At 37.3% G+C, this 21,544-nt stretch overlaps 2 protein-coding genes across 7 annotated transcripts in view; one reads left to right on the top strand and one right to left on the bottom strand.

Annotated features, from left to right (window-relative positions):
- Nucleotides 1–7,389: 7,389 nt before the first annotated feature.
- Nucleotides 7,390–8,847, bottom strand: LOC111330584 (three prime repair exonuclease 2). The gene has a single exon (XM_022935458.2). It carries the CDS (start codon nt 8,805–8,807, stop codon nt 7,932–7,934), a length of 876 nt encoding a protein of 291 aa, XP_022791193.2. The 5' UTR covers nt 8,808–8,847; the 3' UTR covers nt 7,390–7,931.
- Nucleotides 8,848–8,964: 117 nt separating this feature from the next.
- Nucleotides 8,965–21,544, top strand: part of LOC111330607 (uncharacterized) — a 59,718-nt gene continuing 47,138 nt past the window's right edge. For 3 of the 6 annotated variants that reach the window (XM_088727505.1, XM_088727504.1, XM_088727503.1), the window contains exons 1-11: nt 8,965–9,206; nt 10,298–10,387; nt 12,623–12,707; nt 14,535–14,644; nt 15,263–15,385; nt 17,265–17,369; nt 17,761–17,856; nt 18,149–18,232; nt 18,340–18,423; nt 19,649–19,753; nt 20,773–20,940. In XM_088727505.1, coding sequence (XP_088583631.1) covers nt 9,195–9,206; nt 10,298–10,387; nt 12,623–12,707; nt 14,535–14,644; nt 15,263–15,385; nt 17,265–17,369; nt 17,761–17,856; nt 18,149–18,232; nt 18,340–18,423; nt 19,649–19,753; nt 20,773–20,940 — 1,062 coding nt within the window. In that variant the 5' untranslated portion in view covers nt 8,965–9,194. The remainder of the gene's footprint in view (nt 9,207–10,297; nt 10,388–12,622; nt 12,708–14,534; nt 14,645–15,262; nt 15,386–17,264; nt 17,370–17,760; nt 17,857–18,148; nt 18,233–18,339; nt 18,424–19,648; nt 19,754–20,772; nt 20,941–21,544) is intronic. The other 3 variants (XM_088727507.1, XM_088727506.1, XM_088727508.1) reach the window with 2 other exon arrangements.

Here is a 21,544-nt window from a genome sequence, read left to right as displayed (position 1 = left end):
AAATGATCTGAAAGAGAAGATGACCCAGTACGGTTTGCATTTGAAGAGAATGGATGATCTCAAAGAGAAGATGGCCCAGAACGATTTGCATTTGAAGGAAATAAATGATCTCAAAGAGAAGATGGTCCAGTACGATTTGCATTTAAAGGAAATGAATGATCTCAAAGAGAACATGGTCCAGTACGATTTTCATTTTAAGGAAATGGATGATCTCAAAGAGAAGATGGCCCAGTACGATTTGCATTTTAAGAAAATGGATGATCTCAAAGAGAAGATGGCCCGGTACGATTTGCATTTGAAGGAAATGGATGATCTCAAGGAGAAGATGGCCCAGAACGATATGTATTTGAAGGAAATAAATGATCTCAAAGAGAAGATGGCCCAGAACGATTTGCATTTGAAGGAAACAAATGATCTCAAAGAGAAGATAGCCCAGTACGATTTGAATTTGAAGGAAATGGATGATCGTGCAAAGAATATGGAGAAGGTGGTAACTCAACACGATTCACAACTGAAAGAATTTAAAAATCGCGAAGAGGAAATTGATAAGAAGATGGCTCGGCATGAGATGCTCTTGGAGGAAAGGAAAAATCATGGAGAGATTACAAAGAGGAAGATGGCCCAACACAATTCACGATTGGAAGAAATGGAAAATGGTGCACGGAAAAGGGAGGCGAAAATGACCCAGATTTCTTCGAAATTGCAAGAGGTGGAAAATTGTGGGGAGATGACGAAGAAGAAAATAGCTCTACAAGATTTGCAGTCCAAAGAAATGGGTAAACGGGTAGAGAAGAATGAGAGAAAAGTTGCCCTGCACGACTCGCAACTGCAGGATATGAATAATCTTGGAGATATGATAAAGAAGAGAGTGGCTCAAGACGATTTCCAGTTGAAAGAAATTATTCACCGCACAGAGAAGCTGAAGAAGGAAATGGCTCACTACGACTCGCAATTGCAAGAGATGGGTAACCATTGTGAGTCGATGCAGGAGAAAGTGGCTCAACGAGATTCTCGTTTTGAAGAAGTGAGTAATCGCACTGACAGGATGAAGAGGGTGTTTGCCAGACACGGTGCACACTTGAACGAATTTGATCACCATAAAAAGAGGATGGAGAAGGGAATGCGAAGAGGAGGCGAAAAAATGAAGAACCACCATGCCCTCATCTGCATGCAAGACGAGAAGACCGTCCATCTTCAGAGGTACTTCGACAGAGTGTTACAACAGCACTTTAACAACTGCCGCAATGCTGAAACCCAGATACGAGATAGCTTAAATGATCTGATTGTGCGAATTGATACCTTTTTCGCAATGTCTGCTCCAAGTATACAGACTGAACTGTAATGTTTAAGTCATATCCTGGTGCAGTTGCTTTTATCATCATGTAGGCGGATGAACAAAACAAAATGATTACTTTTTTTGATCATTTTTATTTTTTGCACGGCACGAACAATGTTAACCCTTTTTCTAACTTTATAGGAATTCTTTGTTCTAGCTAAAAATTTATGGTATACTTATAAAGGAACATATGATATTATTCAAAACGTTCCATGGAAATTGATTAATAGCAATGGTTCAACCGATAGTTTCATACTAATAAATAGTAAATTGACTCAGGGGTTTTAGGGAGAGTTCTGAAAGTCAGAGGGCCACAGATGGTGCTAGAAAACATCTGAAAATACTCTAAGCAATACAATCAGAGCTTACTAACCATAATTACCGGATACAAACGCTTGAAAAATATATTATCGTGATTTCCATCGAAATTGCCTTGTGGCGATTTTCTTATTCTAAAAGCTACATAACAATATAGATATTAGTAGTAACATTGTTATAAGATTCCAATGATTGTCGTTTTTGTTTAGTGTTTTGGAATTGTAGGCTAAAACTAGATAAGGTACTGCTTTAAACATTAATTGGAAACAGCGGTTGTAGATACTGCGCTTCTAAAAAGCGCGGGTGTTACAGCATTGAGTTGTTAATTAGCTAGTGAAAATATGCACATGTTACAGCCTCTTTTTCTTGCAAGGTAGAATTCAGTGTCACAGTTTTGAGCTCTTAGGATGAGTGAACCTGGTTAACTGGGTTGTTTACTTAAAGTTGTAACTGAGTATGTCAAGTCATGTGTGAAGGAAACAACTTCTGAAAGAGAAGACGCAATAAATAGTATACTGATTATTGAATCTTTTTTGGCATAGATGTCTCGTGGAACAATCGTATCCTTAAGTAAAAGACTTCGATACACCAGCTGCTTTTTTTCTATGAATATGATCCATTCGAAAATTTTAGTTGTATTTTCTAGATGTGAGTACGTGCGCTTGTGTGATCAGAGTTCAGCACCTTAAACGCTTTGGTCAAATTAAAAAAGAATACATCTTTTTAAAAACTGAAAAAGACAAAAACTGCTCATTCGCTTCTTCGCGCAGTGTTTTCTCCCGATCACATGATCCTAATCAGATGTACATGGATGATTACAGGGAGCATTCCCCAATAGACCATAACCTGGCCTAAAGTCGGTAAACTCCTCCCTTTTACCGCTTCCTTCTCCGCCTTTTTTTTCTTAATTTTTCATTTTAATGATAACACAGGCTTTTATTTTGAGACAAAACTCTACTTTTGAATTTGTTTGTTCTTTTTTATGAAACGAGTTAACCTTCAGATTATATTTACTTATCGAAGGGGCGAACTAACAGAAGCCAGTAAATGATTTCTACTCTGTTCCTGCTTGTCGGAGTGATTTCCGTGTGATACATTGTCGAAAGGTAGCCCTCAATGAATGACCATAGTAATACTATTGTACAATGTCATTTCGGATTTGAGTCTTGATCCCTCAATTGTTACAAGCGATATATTAGAATGTAGTCTACAACCGTTTAGCTCAGTAGCGAAGTTTACTTTCCAGAAATCACAACGCCGAAATCATTTTGCTTGGGAGGTGTCTTAATATTATTCTGACGGAGGTCATTCGTTTGTCTCATTTGTTGTTGATATTAAGTTACCAAGTAACTGTGAAAATCTTGGCCTCACCTTACATTTAGCATTTACTCGTTGTAGAAAAATCCTTTTAATAGTAATCATAATGTAACACTTAGATGGGTTCTACCCCAGTTAATAACTAGCTGCCAGAAGGTTTTTTTTTTTTTTACTGATTCTAAGTTAGTTATAAATCAAAAGGGCCCTTGGGCTGCTAGTTCTTAAAGATCTCAAAACTAAGAACATACCTTTTAATTATGGCCAAGAGCTTAGACTCACTTTGCTTCCCTTCATCTTAGCAAAGTACGAAAAATAAAATTAAAATAGTTTATTTATCCTTAATTTTTTTCTATTTAGCTGTTCTAGTGTGCTTTATATTTCTAGCTTCTCTCCTTCCTCGCCTCAGTTCTGAGAGAGAATTTGAGAAGACGCCGAGCTTCAAGCTTAATTAAACAGCTTAAAGTTTTCTTATTTCATTTAGAAGCCTCTAAATGAAATAAGAAAACTTTGATCCCAGTCTTGGAACTTCACCTTTATGCTTGTCTTTTGCTTGCCTTAGTCCCCCATGTAACTTAGTTTACTACCACGTGGAGTAGAGAAATATATAATACAAAAAAAAAAAAATAATAATAAATAAAATAAAATACAATTTCTTAGTCCCTCGGGTCACATGAAAGGTGAGAACCGCAAGTATGTCCATTAATGGTTGACAAGATTGCGCTAGTTTCAGGAAAATGGAATGATTGGCAGGGGTATTCAGGCCTGTAGTTCTGTAGGCCTGAGCTAACAATTTTTTCTGCTTCTTGACTTTTATGATACATATGCATGACTCTTACAAATATTGAAACAAAAAATAGACTTTTGTAGGGTACTATAAGGCCTACAACAGGTTAACAGGGTGGCTAAACCCCGGATTTGTTGCTAAAAGTATAGTGCCATGACTTTTAGCCAAGTTGAAAACCTCTGCTGGTATTCAAGGTTCAGTTTGAGTACAGCATTAAATGCAAACCTGAAAAGCAGTCATATTGTTCTTTTAATTCTTGAATATGGCTCAATTTCTACTAAATGATAAAAAATCAGCTGAAATTATAATAAAGGCCTGTCACTTAATTAACTAGTCCAGTGAAATGACAATTTAGGTGACTATCTCCCAGTATGTGATAGAAAGAAAGGTTTCACCCCTGTTCTCCTACCTTTGTTCTGAAATTCTCCTAAAGGTTCATACTTGCCCTGTGAATGTGGTTTCATGATGAAGCATAAAATAGTAAAAAACATTTTCTTTGTACATGATAACTGTTTCCTTGAGAGCATGGCCCTATTCAGCCCAAAAGAAAAAAGAAATCACAAAAAGTTATCCTTTTAGAATTTAGATACTGGTAATAATTAACCAGTTTAAATTGAGTTTGACAGATTACTACTGAATTTGCTCACTTTTGCAATTCTTTGGAACAAAGGGTAGTAGAATGAATTAATGAATTTATTTTTTTGTAGTTGTTGGACACCTCAAATAGACACATTTGTTGCTGTCACATTTGTAAGAAAGTTGAGTGAATTGACACAAGATGTGGGTAAATTGTTCAAAGGTTTATCACATGGAAATTCTGTTCACCAAAGATATATCTTGAAAAAACTAAGTCTCTCTCGATTTACACGTTGAACTTAGATATGAGATTTGTTTCATTATGAAAAAGGCATATGCAATGCTGGGAAGGGACTGAGAGAGTGCAAGTAATGTTGAAAGGCACAGCAGCCCCCCCCCCCTGACAAGCTTAGGTAAGGTAATTAGGGTAAAATCTTGGCCCTTTTACACCCTAAGTAACACCCTTTTACACCCAAGTAATGTTGAAAGGCACGGCAGCCCCCCCCCCCAACAAGCTTAGGTAAGGTAATTAGGGTAAAATCTTGGCCCTTTTACACCCCTTTACACCCAAGTAATGTTGAAAGGCACAGCAGCCCCCCCCCTGACAAGCTTAGGTAAGGTAATTAGGGTAAAATCTTGGCCCTTTACACCCTAACATCAGTATGCATATTCTCCGTAATATTCTTTCTACATTTTCTAAGGTGCTGACAAGAAGAATTTGTTTACAGGGCTGTAGCCAGATTTCAGGAAAAGATGAGGCAAGTTTTGAGCGCTGAAGGCACAAGCCGCTAGAGGGGTGTGGGGGCATGCCCCCCAGAAAACTTTGAAATCTAGAGGTTTAGAAATGCCCTTTTAAGGATTTTCCGTGGCATTTATCTTCAGAAAAGTCAACCTTTAAGAAAAAAATTAAAAAAGGCCAAAATTAAGACGAGGCAATTGCCTCGTCTTGCCTCGTGCTAGCTACAGCCCTGGTTTAATAATCAAGAGCTTCATTCAGTAGTGATTATTTCTTTTCTTATATCAATTTTTGAAATCACTTGTGATCCTTGCAATCTGATTGGCCCTCATTGGTGCAATTTATTCACAAATCATGCTATTTCATGGCCAGTGTGAATAAGCTTTTTATGCATGTTAGGTATTAGTATAGGTAATAACTTGATTTTTAATGCTAGTTGGTGATGATAAGTACAAGTACATTTTCCAAAGATAACAAAATTGCCTGATCCTGCAGGGAGAGTGCAACTTGTAGTCTGAAAAATTTATAAGTGCCTATTTACACCAAATGGCACTCGAAAGTCATGACAGACAAATGTTTAGGGCCTGAGCCCGCTGGGAGAGTGCAATTTGTAGTCTGAAAAATGTACAGGTGCCTATTTACACCAAATGGAACTCGAAAGTCAAGACTGACAAATTTATACAGCATGTGCTATTTAGAATTTGCATTCATGTTACAACTTTGCACTTGTGTTACATTAAAAATGCCTCATTTTCAGCCAATAACAAGGGCCTAATTTTTCACGTACATTATTAGTTATGTTAGTATTGCATTCTATGTTAATAACATTATTGCTGTACTATGTATAAGCATAATAAAGAAGGAAAACAAGTAATAGTGCTACTCCTCTCTGAAGAGATAGTTTATTACAAGTTATCATCCCCCCTCCCTGACCATTTTAGCAAGTTTCTCTGACAGTTTCTCATCATCCATTTTTACCCCTGGGTGGAGTAAGGTACCCATTGAAAGCAGATTATCTTGTGCATGAACACAGTAGAACAACACAACCAGAACCCAATAATGTTTCAAGGGTGGAAAATGTTATCCACTGGGTAAATCTCTATCTGGTGGATAGTGCAGTATGTTTTGTTAAAACTTATTTGCTGGATATTGATTTATCTGTTGGTTAGTGTTATTCGCTCTTTGAATGAATGGACCAAGGCTTTAAACAGGCCCCTGTTGTTCAAAATGTGGATAACCACAGGGGGCCCATACAATCTGTTTGTGTAGCCGATTGTTGTTTTATAGTGAATGTACCAGATTTGCCGTTTGCCTCACCTACAGCGTTACATTGCTGACTATGTATATAAATCAATGATAAATAAACATTGAATTACTTTACCTGTGGTGTATAGTCATCCTTTCACCTCAAAAATGTTTATTTTTAGCGATTTTGAGTAAGTCTGAGTTCATCGTTTGTGTAATGTATAAAAGAAAGACGTTACATTAATGATGAACTGACTTATTCAAAATCGCTGAAAAAAAAAAAACCAGAAAAAAAACATTTTTGAGGCAAAAGGATGACTATACACAACAGGTAAAGTAATTCAACGTTTATTTATCATTGATTTATATACATAGTCAGCAATATATCACTATAGCTGAGGCAAACGGTAAATCTGGTACATTCACTATAAAACAACAATCGGCTACACAAACACAAATGAATAAAGGCTGATAGTTTCAAAAGAAACTGTTTGGGGCTGCGTCGGTGGGAGTAACGAAATAATTTGGATATATCAACAAAGTTGAAATGGTAAATTGGCCACCGTAATGATTACAAAAGCTGACGTTTCGAGCGTTAGCCCTTCGTCGGAGCGAAGGACTAATGAAGGGCGACGAAGGGCTAACGCTCGAAACATCAGCTTTTGTAATCATTACGATGGCCAATTTACCATTTCAACTTTGTTGATACATCCAGGCTACACAAACAGATTGTATGGGCCCCCTGTGGGATAACTCTCTCCTTTGAATGAGTCACTATCTGTAGGAAAGTGCAGTATGTTTTGTTGACACTTTTCAACTGTAGTGGTGTTATTGGCCCTTTGCACAACTTCTACCAAGTCTTCCCTATCCTAAAACATAAAAAGTTAACCTCTTGGTCTCTGAAAGATGTTCAAAGCATGGCTAATAGTATACTATAATCTCTATCCAATGGATGGAAAAGCACATGGTGTTAAAACTTTTCAGCTGGATAGCAATTTATCCTTTGGGTAACATTGTCCACCCCTCAAAACAATTGGGCCCAAGACCTCCTCATTATAGGTATAGAAAACCAAATGATTACCTTCAGCCATTCTTTTCTCAAAATGAATAGTCAATGATTAATAACAATATCAACAACAAAATAAAAAACAAATTTTTAAAAGTACATTTCAAATCATAGTGTGCTCCATATCCTTGATAAAATACAACTGCATAGCAAATTTTCACTGTTCAAACTTGTTTTGGTTTCTTTTTCCATAGATGGTATTCTGTGATGGTCTGAGTAAGGGCAGTCTTAAAAGAGACTGCTAGCCATGGAAGTGACCGAATAATTGAAACCCAGAGTGGGGGTCATAATATCATACTGTCTGCTGAGTTTGACAGATGCATGCACAATTTTTTTCCTTTCCTACCATACATTTCAAATGACAGAATCACCTTTGCACACACAAGATCTTGTCAAGTTCTGCCATACACGGCAGACTGGATCATCAAAGTCAAGGCAGTGCTTACGTTGTTGAAATTTCAGTTACCAGTCAGTGCTGTTAGGTGTTATTCTCAGATAATCACATCAGAAAAACAATTATCACTTACGGTTTACACTCAATAACTGTTTTTGATTAAAATAAAGAGCAATCGTATAAAAGTTCGCCCTTTTCTAACTGTGGTGAATTTGCATTTTGAACTTGGCTTGCAGACTTTTCTTCCACACTCATTGGTGGTTCTTCGGGATCCCTTGCAATTTCTTTGTCTTTTGGAAAAAGTCGACGTGCTTCATTTTCCAAGTATATCAGAATGTCTGGCTTAAGGACAACAAGTTTTAACAGAGCAAACGCATCTGCCTCTGCACTATGAGCGTCAGCAATTTCCCCACCCACATAGGTGCTGTACAAATGTTTTAGGGAATAAAATCGCTTTCCTTTGCGATTCACATCTTCTTCCACACTCTCTTCTTTATTCCCCCCATTTTCAGCTTCTTTGTGCTGTTTTCGAAAGGCTTTGAGCGAATCAGAGGAGTAGACTGTCCCGGGTAACGTTATTTCGACAGTTTGAAGATGAGAAACAAGAATATTGAAGTCAAAGTTGTCGCCATTGTGAGCAACCAAACACACCGGTTGAGGTTGTCTGGTGATGAACGATTTGACCATTCTTCCAAGCTCAATATCAAATGTTTTCTTCCTCTCGAGATCTCCTTCCGATATTCTGCTGATCATAGAAGCATCTGACTCGATCTCCTTCGTAGGTCTAACACAAGTGGTAAATTTATCAAGCAAACGAGGGACTGTTTTAGTTGCGGAACTCTCAATGATATGTTCTCGTTCGACAGCTATCATGCTTAGCTCAGTAATTCCACGAGGTTTTTTGAGTCCTGTTGTTTCAAGATCAAGGAAAATGAAAGAAGTGAACTGTGAGTCACAAATCATTCTTCTTCTTGGTAGTTTAGAAGACCAGATCCGCAAAAAGAGAGGTGAAAATTTGAAAAGAATTGAGGACATGTCACATGTATTTTTTTCACTTTCGCGCCACTTGTTCGGATTCAGTTTCTCACAATATTTAGACACCAAAACGAGGCTTTTCTGCGCAGGATCTTTCTGTGCATAAATTTTAATGAGTGAACGCTGAGAGGACTTGTCACCACGGCTCAGTTTTGACGTGGAAATTGTTCGAATTATGCAAAGCACGGGGAGAGGAAAATGAAAACAACTGCTGAACTTTTCAGAGAAGACAAAGTCTAGAACGGTAGATTGTTGGTAATGACACCCGTGATTAATTTTTATAAATTCAAGCCCCCAACACGCACGTTTTAATCACAATTTTACCGCGTGGATCGCTAAAGATTTCATCTTACGACCGTCGGAAAAATATATTCAAGAAAGTGCGAGATGGCTACAATTGTAAGTGAAGTGCATAGCTAAGTTTATTAAGCTAATATTTTCCATCATTGTGGTCTCTAAATTTAAGTTCCCGCTGAGAATTTCTTTGATGTTGGATCTTTGAAATTGTACGTGCTGTTAGGTGTTATAAGCCTTTGCTGGATGGCAAAATTTTCGATTGTAGTGAAATGAATGCGAAACCACTGATGACGTTATTTCAAGTTCAATGATCGCATTGAAAATTGGTCGCGTGTGTTTGCATGCCTGAGTTCTTTTCATCTTAAAACATCTTAATATTTTAAAGCAGCTTATTGTATACCTGGGGTCTTAAACCTTGTTTATCTCATGGTAGTTTAGTAATCAGTAAAAATCAACTTTGCTGTTGCCTTCGCTTTAATGTCCACTTCCTCTTACGAACTTTTTAACTAGAGATAGAGAATTGCTTGTTTGCCTTTGATAAAGAAAGAAAGCGCTTGAACACCCTTCTATGACAAATATTTGGCTGCTCGAGTTTTTGATCTCTAACATTCACCATACCATGTTCTTGGCTTTCGAGAGTTTATTGTGAAATAAATTTTCTAACCTGGTCCTCATGAGGCTTTCGCTGAGGCATGTGTAGCGGTATTCAGACAAAAGGACCCAGTTAGATGGATGTATCTTAAAAAATTTATCAGTTTATGTGGGATTGATTTTCAACGTAATCTGATAACGCGTTGCTCAATATAGAAGAAAGCAAGTGCCATATTGGTAGTAAATTTGTCATCATGGTGAGTTCAACTGAAACAATTTTTTACTAAATATATAGCAGCTCTACCCTAAGTTAAAATAGGAAAGATTTTTAACGCAGTGTATCGGTGTGTAGGTTAGTGCAATCTGAGGGCTTATTCTTGATCATTTAAAAGACTATTGTGCCACCAACAGTGTGTCTCAATGATGTTAAACCTGAGAAATCATTGCAGATTGATATGCAAGCTGTGCAAAGCTTTTTAGCCAATATTGTACACGTGCTAGCAGAAAATATATTTGACAGACATTTGAAAAACATATATATGGAGCTGTGACTGGCTTGGAGTCTGCAAGTTCCCCTTTAAACTTATATATTTAAATTGTAGAATAACACAGACCCACTAGGTGTGACAAATGGAATGAAAAAGGAAACCCCATCAAACACAACACCAACAAAACCACAAGGAAAATCACAGGTAATATATTCTATACGTTTGTTTAACTGATATTTATTCCAAAAGAAAATGTTGGAAATGATGTGCTCTAAAAGAAGACTGTACAACCATTCAACTCCCAAATGCAATAGCCCATTTCCAAATTACCCTTGGCCTCTTTTTCAAAACGAGGCCTGGTGCTCAGCCATTCTTGTGAAAATGAGTTTAATTTGCATGTGAAGGAAAACTTATTATCATATGAAAGGATGAGCACCAAGACTCGTTTTGAAAATGAGGCCAAGGGTAATTCGGAAATGGGCTATTTGCATTTATTAACTTCTCCCAACTGCATTAGTAATTTGTTTCCTAAACAGTTAATGGGAATAGATGTAATTATCAGCTAAGGGAAGTTATCTCAATGAAACACCAGTTTCTCCCAATTAATCATGGGGGAAGTGTATAGCAGGTACAAGGGCTTATTTTACCAAATATATAACTATAAGGAAGTATTAGACTGTACAGATGAAATTTATTCTAAAGATTTTTGGTGCAGATCCCTAAATTTTGACAAATATTGTATATAGAACTTGTTGTATCCTCTGGCAAGGAATTTCATGATATATGGCAGGCCCATAGAGAGGCTTTTGTGCATGGGTGGGGAAGGGGGGGTCTATGTTTGAGTGAGGGTCAAAGGCATAAATTGATAACAAGATTCTGGGGGTTTAGGGCATGCATTTTGAAGGCTGAAGTAGAGTTTGGGCTTAATTTTTCACTAGACTGCCAAGTCAAGCCTCCTTGAATACCTCTGGGCAAACAAATCTACCACTTTTTTTCTTTTGAATTGCCGTTATCTGGTAAACAGACTTTAGTGGCCTGCAGGGGGTGCATACTCACTTGTCACCTCTCTCCCCCTTCCCTCTCCCCCAAAAAATGCCTATGGCAGCTCCAAATAATTTTGAAATACAGCTCACTTTTACACACCCTGTGTTGATGCATTTCCATACATGGCCAGCCAGAGGTATGAATGCTTTTTCAGGGTTCTTTCAGTTCATAGCGGGGCTCCCACATGCGCAAAGTGCGCGTGGGGCAGAGCCCCATACCCATGGAATATGGTCAACCTCTTTTCATTTGGTTGTCACGTGACTGACCGAGCGTACGTACGTACATGCCTTCAGATTGCACGGGTAGGGTAGGGGAGACTATCAAAAAGAAGGGAGGGGTGTCTCAGACGAGTCTTGGCAAATGCACATCTTTTATGTTATCATTAATATTACGAACTTGTGAGCTCCACTTTTAGGCTTGGCTAAATCTATATATTAGAAAATGAAAAATATCATGGAATTTGAGTATGGCTTTTAAAATTTGGGAAAAATGATAGAATATGACAGTTTTGAAAATATTGAAAACAAATTGTGTAGGACCCATTTTCATGGCCAAAGGCCATACAAATATTAAAAAGGTTTTGAAAATGTTCATGAACAGTCTTTAAATTTTTTGATTTCATAAGCATACAGACCTACAGTGTAATGTTTTTTGCCTTTTCTTGGCTTCAGTGGACAATATGGCATGATTGTTTATTTTAGCTGCAGGGTTGGTGTCCCTGTGTTGTGCCATATAGGGTTGGGTACTTTTCCATCCCACTGACATGCCTTCAGAGGTACATGTCTCTGTGTATGTTGTGCCTACCAGTGATCATCCCCTGTACATTAAGACCTTTAAACCTTGAACTCTCTGAAGTGATAAACATGTAACTTCTCCCTTTAGTATCCATATATTGGTATATACTAAAACAGTGGATAGCGTTGAAGGCACGCTCTGATTGGCTAGTCAAACTCTGAATATCCTTTGCTATTTACCTTTGAGCAACTCGGGAGAAAATGGCATCCTGGTTTGCATCCGTGATAAGCGAAGAAATCACTCAAATTAATGACGGGGGTGTATATTATCTCACTGTTTTAGTAGGTATACTAAAACAATTATTCACATTAGTGTCGGTGGTTAGCGGTGGATATTTACCTTGCTGCTTCGTGGCTCGGTAAATATCCACCACTAACCACCTTCACTTTGGTGATTAGTTGTTAATTTTTCAGCAAACAGGTAATGAGAAGACTCAAATTTATTGGATTAAAGTAAAAATTTGTTATCTTGATCTAACCCTCAAGTCTCATCACTGATTTACAAGGAAATTTGTAGTAGTTAGAGGGGAGAATTGACAATTAGATCTTGGCAGTTATAAGGTTAACATTGAGATGTTTTGTGATGATTTTGTTTTTGCAGCTTGAATCACTCCCCAAAGAAGATCTTATAAAATATGTCAAAAAGCAAGTTGCTCAGTTAAAACAAACTAAAGCCAAGTGTGAAGGTAGAGTGTAAGTTTTATTTGTATTTAAAACCTCCCTCCCTCCCTCCCTTCCCTTTACCAGGAATGGATAGAAGTGTAAAAAAAAAACCAGAAATTTAATAAACCATTACTTACATTCTTAGGGTTGATACAGGTACTGGAAAACCTGGAAAGTCCTGGAATTTTATTTTAACATTTTCCAGGACTGGAAAGTCCTGGAAAAAGACTACAGGTTCTTGATAGTCCTGGAAATTTGCTTAAATCAAGCAATAAAGTTTTCAGGATTTACATTATAAGAAATGTGCAAAGACTGCAAGGAGGAGAATTGATTTTGAAATCTTGGTAATGAAAGGGATAAAGGTCAAATTTGGAGTTGTGGAAAAATCAATCTGAGCCTGGAAAAGTCCTTGAAATTTGTTTCTGGAAAAGGGTACAAACCGGATTCTTATCAATCCCAGTCATTCGTTTTCATGGTTATCAATCCCAGTCATTCCTTTTCATGGTTATCAATCCCAGTCATTCCTTCTCATGGTTATCAATCCCAGTCATTCCTTTTCATGGTTATCAATCCCAGTCATTCCTTTTCATGGTTATCAATCCCAGTCATTCCTTTTCATGGTTATCAATCCCAGTCATTCCTCTTCATGGTTATCAATCCCAGTCATTCCTTTTCATGGTCTTCTTTGGAACCCTTGGACTCCTTGGGTTGACTTAGCAGTTTTTCCTTCCTATACACTATCAAGGGGACTGGTGATGAGAACAAAGACCAATCTCAACTAGGGGAGGTTTTATGATCTAACACCAAATTCTCAGTACTGATTTTGCGAGAAATGTATGGCAGACAGTAAGGGGAATGACTGTGGTAACCTACAAGTGAAAAGATTAAGAGGTGGTTACATTACATTTGGTGTCAACTCAAGATGTTATGGAGATGTTTCATGAAGAGTGTCAAATTATCTTATACCATTACCTTTTTGGCGACATCCCTGTGTAACTTCTTAAACTAAATGAAAATCCTCTATATTTTTTTATTAAAAACTGGATCATTGGATAATGCAATTCAAGACTTTTTATTGGCTTAGCCATTATGGTATATAAGCCAATATACCATAATCTAATAGATGTACATTGTAACACCCAGTTTCTTCTAACAAAATAAAGTTGAGAAGATTTGTCCAATATCTTGGGGGCGTTTTTTTTAATAAAACAATTATTCCAGTCGCGCATGTTGGATATGTATAGGTAATCGCATGGGGCCGAGTAAAATTAAGGATTAATATCATGCGTGTTTTCGGAAGTTGCTGAAATTGCCCGAGTCGCGCAGCAATGAGGGCGATTTCTGCAACTTCTGAAAACACAAGTGATATTAATCCTTAATTTTACAAGGAACCATGTGATTACTTGTTTATAATATAAGGGGCAAAATGTTTTCTTTCTGATCTTGCGCAAAACGGGACACCATTGTTACAAAACAAACAGAAATTTCTTTACCTTGGCAGCCGTTGCTAAGCGATTTTCAGCCAATTATTTTCAAGTAATTTTGCTCGGGGCAATTACAAAAATTAAGAAAAAATGCCCTCTGTCTTGACCATTCACAATTCAGTAATTTTGCCCCTTATATGATAAAAGATGATTATAGCCAACTTGGCGCTATGCGCCTCGTTGGCTATCTATCATCTCATATCCAACACGCGCTCGTGGAATAATTGTTAAATATTTGACCTGGAGGCAAAATGTTCTTGAAAGTGATGTGTATATGTAGTATTTTTAAGAACCAAAACAAATACTACAACTTCGGTAAGTTGTTTTGGTAGCGTTAAAGTAACAGTGTTTATCTATCTTTTGTAGAGTTGACATCGCAATTAGCTGATGAGAAGAATGAGGTGCAAAGACTGGAGAATGAAAAAAGAGAGTGGTTATCGAGAGGGGTGCATGCAGAATTTGAGAAAAAAGACAAGGTTCTTTAAAATGATTTTTTTTTTTCAATCTCTCAAGTATTACAATGCTTCTGAGAGCATGGCTTTACAATTCACTGTTTAATATTCTGCCTTAAGAATTTTGAGTGAACAGGAAAGAAATAATCACTCTAAAGAAATTCTAAAGAGGTAAAAATATGAATTAACAAAACAGCCATCAGCTACCGTGAAACTCTCTGTAAAAATTAGGCTGATTAAAAATGTTTGGGTAAACTGAAGACACTTCAATATTCAGTTTTGCTAAACAATAGCTGAAAACCAGTTACAGCTGCAGGTAGATGATTTGCCCTAAACTTAATAATAATCAGTATAATTATAATGAAAATTATGATAATCATAATGCTAATAATTCTAATAACAGTAATTGCAATAATGATGATCATAGTAATAATAATATTGTAATTCTGAAACTTTTTCAAACAGTTGCACCAGGTGGCCTTTATTTGTTTTAAAATAAATTATATTTGTCACTGATAATAGGTCAATTAAAAAGACCACAAGAGAAATAAATATTGAATACTGACAGTGGTAACATTGAACATCTTGGCATTAAATTTGATGCCCTTTTTTAATAATTACTTTCATGTGTGGATTAATCAGATTCTAAAGAAAAATAAAGAACTTAAAATGGCTGCTGAACTTGGAAAAAAGATGCTTGAGGAGAATGATGATTTGCGAGGAATGTACAATGAATTGGAGCAGGAACATGAAAATACAGTTAAAGTAAGCTGATTGCTTTAGATTAAATTCTGCCATGGCTTATTTGAAGTGACCTGAACATTTGACATATTACCTCTTAAACCCTGAGGAGTGACTGGGTTCTAATTTGTCCTTTCAATATCACCCTTTGATCAAAAGTTAAGGTCATAAGAGTAAAGGAAATGATCACCACTTTGAAGTGCTACTGCGATGAAATTTTTGCATTTTATTTTCCCAATTTTCTGGTGTTAACTTAACATTTAGACCCTAAACTGTAAGAATAAGCGTAAGTTTCTCAAATTTGACAATGTTATTCCTTAAAAACAGTGCCGCAAAGACATTAAAAATTCTTCCACCATTGCTCGAATAACACACTGGAGAGCCCGCAAAAATAACTACAGCGGTTTTAGTTGTGACGTCATCGACTCACTTCGACAACGTCACAGAGGCATACCTTTACAAGAAATACGCAAAAGAAAGCTGGGGAACAATTCTTTCGAATTTTATTCCTTCTTTCCTGCGGAACCAGAAAAACAACTCTCTCTGGGCATACCAAATTAGCCACGTTTGTTGAGTCGTTGGCATCACTTTTGTTCTGAACCCAGTTTCTTCTTCGTCGTGCGGAGTTCTGTAGTTCGAAGAATGGCAGCCGTTTAGATCGCGAATCTACAGGGAAAATAATATTACTTCTCGATGGAGTTTTGCCTTAAGATTTGGCGAATTTGTTACTTAGGGTAAGTACTTTCAACCTCTGAGGAGAAAAGAAAAGGTGCATTTTTGGTCGCAGTAGCACTTTAATAACAAGCTCCTGATTGTCATATAAATTTTCCTTGTCAGTACCTTAGGTATTGTAAAGAGACCAGTGTGGAGAATGTAAATGCTGATGTTAAGGTGTAACGGGTGATTGATCAATGTTAGTATCTAAACTTTGCACCCTCCCCTCCCCTAACTAGCAACTGTGCACTTTCCCCTCCCCTCTCCTAAATAGAAACTGTGCACTTTCCCTTCCCCTCCCCTAACTAGCAACTGTGGACTTTCCTCTCCCCTCCCCTAACCCAAAAAACAAATCAACTGTGACCAAGTTAGGGTTAATATTTGGTTGGGGAAGTAGGTGCATGGTTGCTGAGATACCAACATTGATCCAAATAATTATTCTTTCAGGTGAAAATGATCTGAAATTACCAGCAATTCTTTTTTGAAGCTACAACCTCGGACAAAACCTGTTGAGACACATTACAAAAATACCTATTTTTTGCACTCACCCTGATAAAAATGCTTACCGTTGCAAATTCAAAGATTTTTTCCCCCCTCCCCTATTGCAATGTTGTTTGCGGTAACACAAGAAATGCATGCTTGAGCTGTTAAGCCCCAGCAACATTGTACCAGGGGTGGGGAGGGGGGCAAGTTTGTTCCTTTTGGAAACGATTGTTGCATGGTGGGAAATTAAAAATTGCAATGAAATGTCTCAACAGTTTTGTCTGGGATTGTAGCATTGACACTTGTGTTAAATCTTAGAGATCCACTTTCAACCATTCAACAGGGTAACTGGCATTAAACATTGTCTTGACATGGCAGAGCTCTGAAATGCGTTAAATATGATATCTCCAAATTGTGCGTAATGTAAAAGAGCAAATAACAGGTTAATGAAACATTTTTATTTATTTAGTAGTAAGATAACAATCACTTGATTGTTAACATAATTTATTATCTCAAAACTGAGGACGATTCTGTGTTGGATGGTAAGTGGAGCAAATAAATTATATATAATTTTCTTGAAAAAATAGTAAAGGATATAAATATTTTGCTTTTCTTGATTGTTAAAAGAGACATGGTTAAATTACAGTTTTACTATTTAGAGTTTTTCAATTAGATTTTGGCATATTATTTTTGATTATTTTTAAAGGAGCTTGAAAATGAGTTGTCAACTGTTGTGATGGAGAGAGATGGACTTCAGCAGTCACTTAAAGTTTTACAAGAGGAATACCAAAGTGTTGTTAAACAGTCAATGGTATGTACTGTGCATGAAATAGTGCTGTAATAAGTATCATAAGGATATTTATTTAATTTATTATTTTTTGTTTTTGAAAATTACATTGAAGTAATTTGTTTTACAAAGTTCATCGTAAGTTCAAAATTGTATTTTACATGAATTCTAATGGAGCACAGACAACCAAAAATAGATGAACGGTTTGATAAATAGGGAGAGCTTTATTAAAGAGGATAGCATGGGATATTTATAGTCATTACATACAGTGTGTAGCATAGAATGTAATTTTGTTAATATTATATCAGGGAAAATTGCAATTGTCATGTCAAGTTTTCTGTGCTGTGGATGGTTAACTTTTTGCCATATGGTACATGTAATTGCCTTACCCTGATCAATGCTTGATAAACCTTAGGAATATAAAAATGCTTTGGAACTACAAGCTGTTCAAGAAGACAAAGCACAGGAACAATTGCAGAAAGATAATCAATCCTTGCTTGAGAAAATTCAAGTAAGTTCTTTTTTTAAATCATAGAAACTAACAGTAATTAATCCACACCTCTTATTAACTAAGTTTGAGGTTGGTACTCTAAGTTTTGGACCAAGTTTTTTCTGCTCAGATTTATGGCCCAAGTGTGTATGGAGAAGTTCCATGTTAATCACTTCTAGGAGTTTAAGAGTTAAACCCCAACCATTTAATCTGGAGTGTACCACACCTTCTTCTAGGGCACTATGACTCCCATACATATTTTTTTCTAACTTTTGCTAATTCTGCTGTCATATATTTATTTAAATCTAATCAGGAACTTCAGCAAGAGAAGGAAAAAACACAGGAAACCTTAGTTAAGTTTGAACAAGACAATCGCCATCTTTTAGAAAGCTGCAAGGTAGGAACTTTCTTTCACTAACTTTGAATGTAACTTTTTGAAGAAAAATACATGCCATATCAACCCTCTTTCTTCTCACCTGTGCATTGTCAATTTTGTGGTTGTAGGAGCTGGAAGGTAAGATTGAATTGCTAAACAACCAGGCATCCACAAGAAGTGAAGACTCAGTATCACTTGCAATGACAAAAGAGGTGAGACTGCTGTACAAAAACTCTTTTATATATTCTGTGAGACTTCAGTGCAACACAGTTGGTAGTAATAAACACATTTCTATTATTTTGTTTCATCAACTGAATAGCTCCCCATCAAAGCTTAGGCAAGGAATAAATTTGTGGTTTAAGTAACATTTGGAGAGTGCGCTTTTGAACTTGATGGAAGTTTTCAGTAAGGAAAGAGTAGTTAGGTGGCACGAAAAAATTTTCCAGTGACCATAAGCTGATGAAACTGCTCTCTTGTCTACATCAAATAACTAAATAATGCTTGTAACAGGTCACTGTTTGAGGGTAAAATTGGCCCACCCCACCTGAGCTTAAGTGGTTTCCATGTAGCATGAAATGACAAAGCACAATTATACTACTTCCCCCAGGATGGGATTGGATGCTAGTCCATGGCAAGGCCACCCCCTATCATTTCATCAGGCTTTCATGACAATCTGCTGGTACCCATTTTTATTATCCAACTACACTCTGTAGAGTACAAATAACGCCCTAGACGAGTACAAATATCACTTGGTATTTGTACTCCAGAGAACTTGTTAGACAGTTTTTCTTGCATCGTGCAAGCGAAGAATTGAATTGAAGTTACGAAAAAGGTGGCGGACAGTTTGAATCGTATTTCCGATGACGAAGAGTTGGAATGGCTGGCAAATATAGGTCCAAATTTATTACAAGAATCGAACGAAGAAAAGCGGTTAGGCAACCAATAAATTTCTTCATTTATTGGAGAAAATAGAAATGGCAATATGACAACTTGCCAATTCCGTTCCGCTTTGCATACTTGTGTCACGCACTCCCCGTAAATAAATATCCGTGAAATTCGCCCGCACAGAAAGTTGGTGTGTTGGATAATAAATAACTTATTAGACGTTTTGTTGTGTAGTATCGCTGAGTATTTTTACTTGTTATTTGTATTTTGACTCACCCTATGGGCTCATCAAAATATGGCACAACTCGTAAAAATACTCAGCGATACTACACAACAAAACGTCTGATAAGATATGTGTATTCCTGGGTGGAGAAGGGCACGGTGAGAGTTAAATGTTTTGCTCAAGAACGCATTGACTCAGCCAGGTCTCAAACCCAAAACCTCTCTTCCGGGAGTCCAGTTCCATGACCATCAGGCCACTGTGTCTCGCATAGGTCATTGTTTAGTGCTCAGAAAATGTTTCTTATTTTTTGTTCAACATTTGTATCATAGCTTCAAGCCAAAGTAGACAGGCTGATGAGAGAAAAGGAGGAGCTTATTAGAGCTGTAGAGTCATCCTGTGATTCCCATGATGAGAGACAAGGACAAGACATACAAGTATGTTAGAGCAATTTTTTAATTCAGCAGCAAAAGTAATTTGCAATTACTTTGGTTTTACTTGACTTTTCGTTGAGATTGCTCCTGCCATCTTCTTAGCCAACCAGATGCTAAACTAGTGAAAACCAACCACAACTTGATCATCAACAACTATCCCACACATTAGACAGTTTTCTTTTACAATTGCTCTCCCTTGTTTCTGTACCATGAAACAATGTGGAATGTGTCTCCTTGATGGGATGCCAATCCATTGTACAGCTGTAGGTCACTTTAACCCTTAAAACCGTGAGAATGACCAGCTTGTAATTTCTCCTGACATTATCACCCTTAAATTAAACATTAAAGTGAGGGGAATAAAGGAGATGATCACCAATGAAAAAAGCTGATGATTGTTAAACAAATTCTCCTTGTCAGCACCTTAGGAAATGTTTCAAGAACAGTATGGAGAATATGTGATATGTAGACTTTATTTCAAGAGGGTAGCACGTGACAGTAGTTAAACTGATGATCCTGTGGCCCTCTACATATGTATCCACCCATCCCACCACAGGGGAGGACATCCATCACACAGTAATCTCGTGCGTGAGAAATTAACGTTTCCTACCCCTAATCCTGCAGGAGATGGGACCTCCATTTATTCGTCCCTATCCGAGAAGACTAGAATATCTAACCATTTCTTGATGTTATAGAGAGGTAGCATAATATTCTTCTCAATAATTTTAAGACCTTGAGTGTTGGTCCGGCCGGGGCTCGAACCCTCGACCTCCCGCACAACAGTCCAGCGCTCTATCCATTGAGCTAACCGGGAGGCGGTTTGCCTACTGATGTTAGGCTGTTTTAAGGGTTAAGCTGTCGAAACGTGGGTTGCATCCTCAGTTATGTTAACTTCTCTCAAGTGAAAAGTAACCATTATATGAGTGTGTTTATTGAATGTAAATAAAAGCAAAAGCTTGCTTTATGCTTCTTCTGAGTTCATGTCACTCATTGTTGATGTTCTGTCTCTCAATACCTTTTTGCAGGATCTGAAAGATCAAATAGAGAAACTCGTTGCAGAAAGAAGTGAACTTCAAAGCAGATTCAGTTGCCTTGTGCAGGAGAGAGGGGCAAGTGTCGGAAGTGAGGGTATGGGTCAAGTTTTGCGGGAACATTCTTTGATGGAAAGTGAAGACCTTAAACACAAGAATGAGGTTAGATGTCATTGTCCATGGTGTTTTCTTGTTAGTTTTTCATGCAATACAAGGATCAGGGCCTAACAACACCTTCTCACCTGCTTCCTTGGTACTACATCTTGCTCCAGCTTCTCTGTGGGTTTAGCAATGGGGGCATGGAAAAAAGTCTCCATTGACTGGGGATAAATGTCCACATTGTCTTATTTTCCCTTTTCAACATTGGCCTTGCATCAAAAGTCACATACCACTTTTTCTCTTCTGTGCAACCCTTTATTTGTCATTTGGCATAAACTAATGGTGCTGGCTGTAGTGAATAAAGAGTTAAAGGAGTGTTACTTGGGAAAGCAGTCGTTTGTAGGTCAGTGCATTTCCTACAGTAATTGTGGGGAAACTTCCTGGTAGTGTGTAGAAAGAGGGTTAGGGTTTGGATAAAGACCCTGGGACTTGAATTAAACCTCTGCATTCATTTTAAATTAATTGACGCATTGTCAGTTTATGGACCCTGTTACCTCTGAGTAACCAAGTTTGAGGTCTGTAACTCACAGAACAGACCTCAAACTCGGTTTTTGCGGCTCGGATTTAACCCTGTAACTCACAAGATCTGATTGTTAATTCTCCCCTC

This window comes from Stylophora pistillata, chromosome 7 (assembly GCF_964205215.1).
Source record: "Stylophora pistillata chromosome 7, jaStyPist1.2, whole genome shotgun sequence".
NCBI classification, from domain to species: Eukaryota; Metazoa; Cnidaria; class Anthozoa; order Scleractinia; family Pocilloporidae; genus Stylophora; species Stylophora pistillata.
The sequence above is the reverse complement of the archived record's forward strand: the minus strand, read 5'-3'. Positions and strand labels throughout refer to the sequence as shown.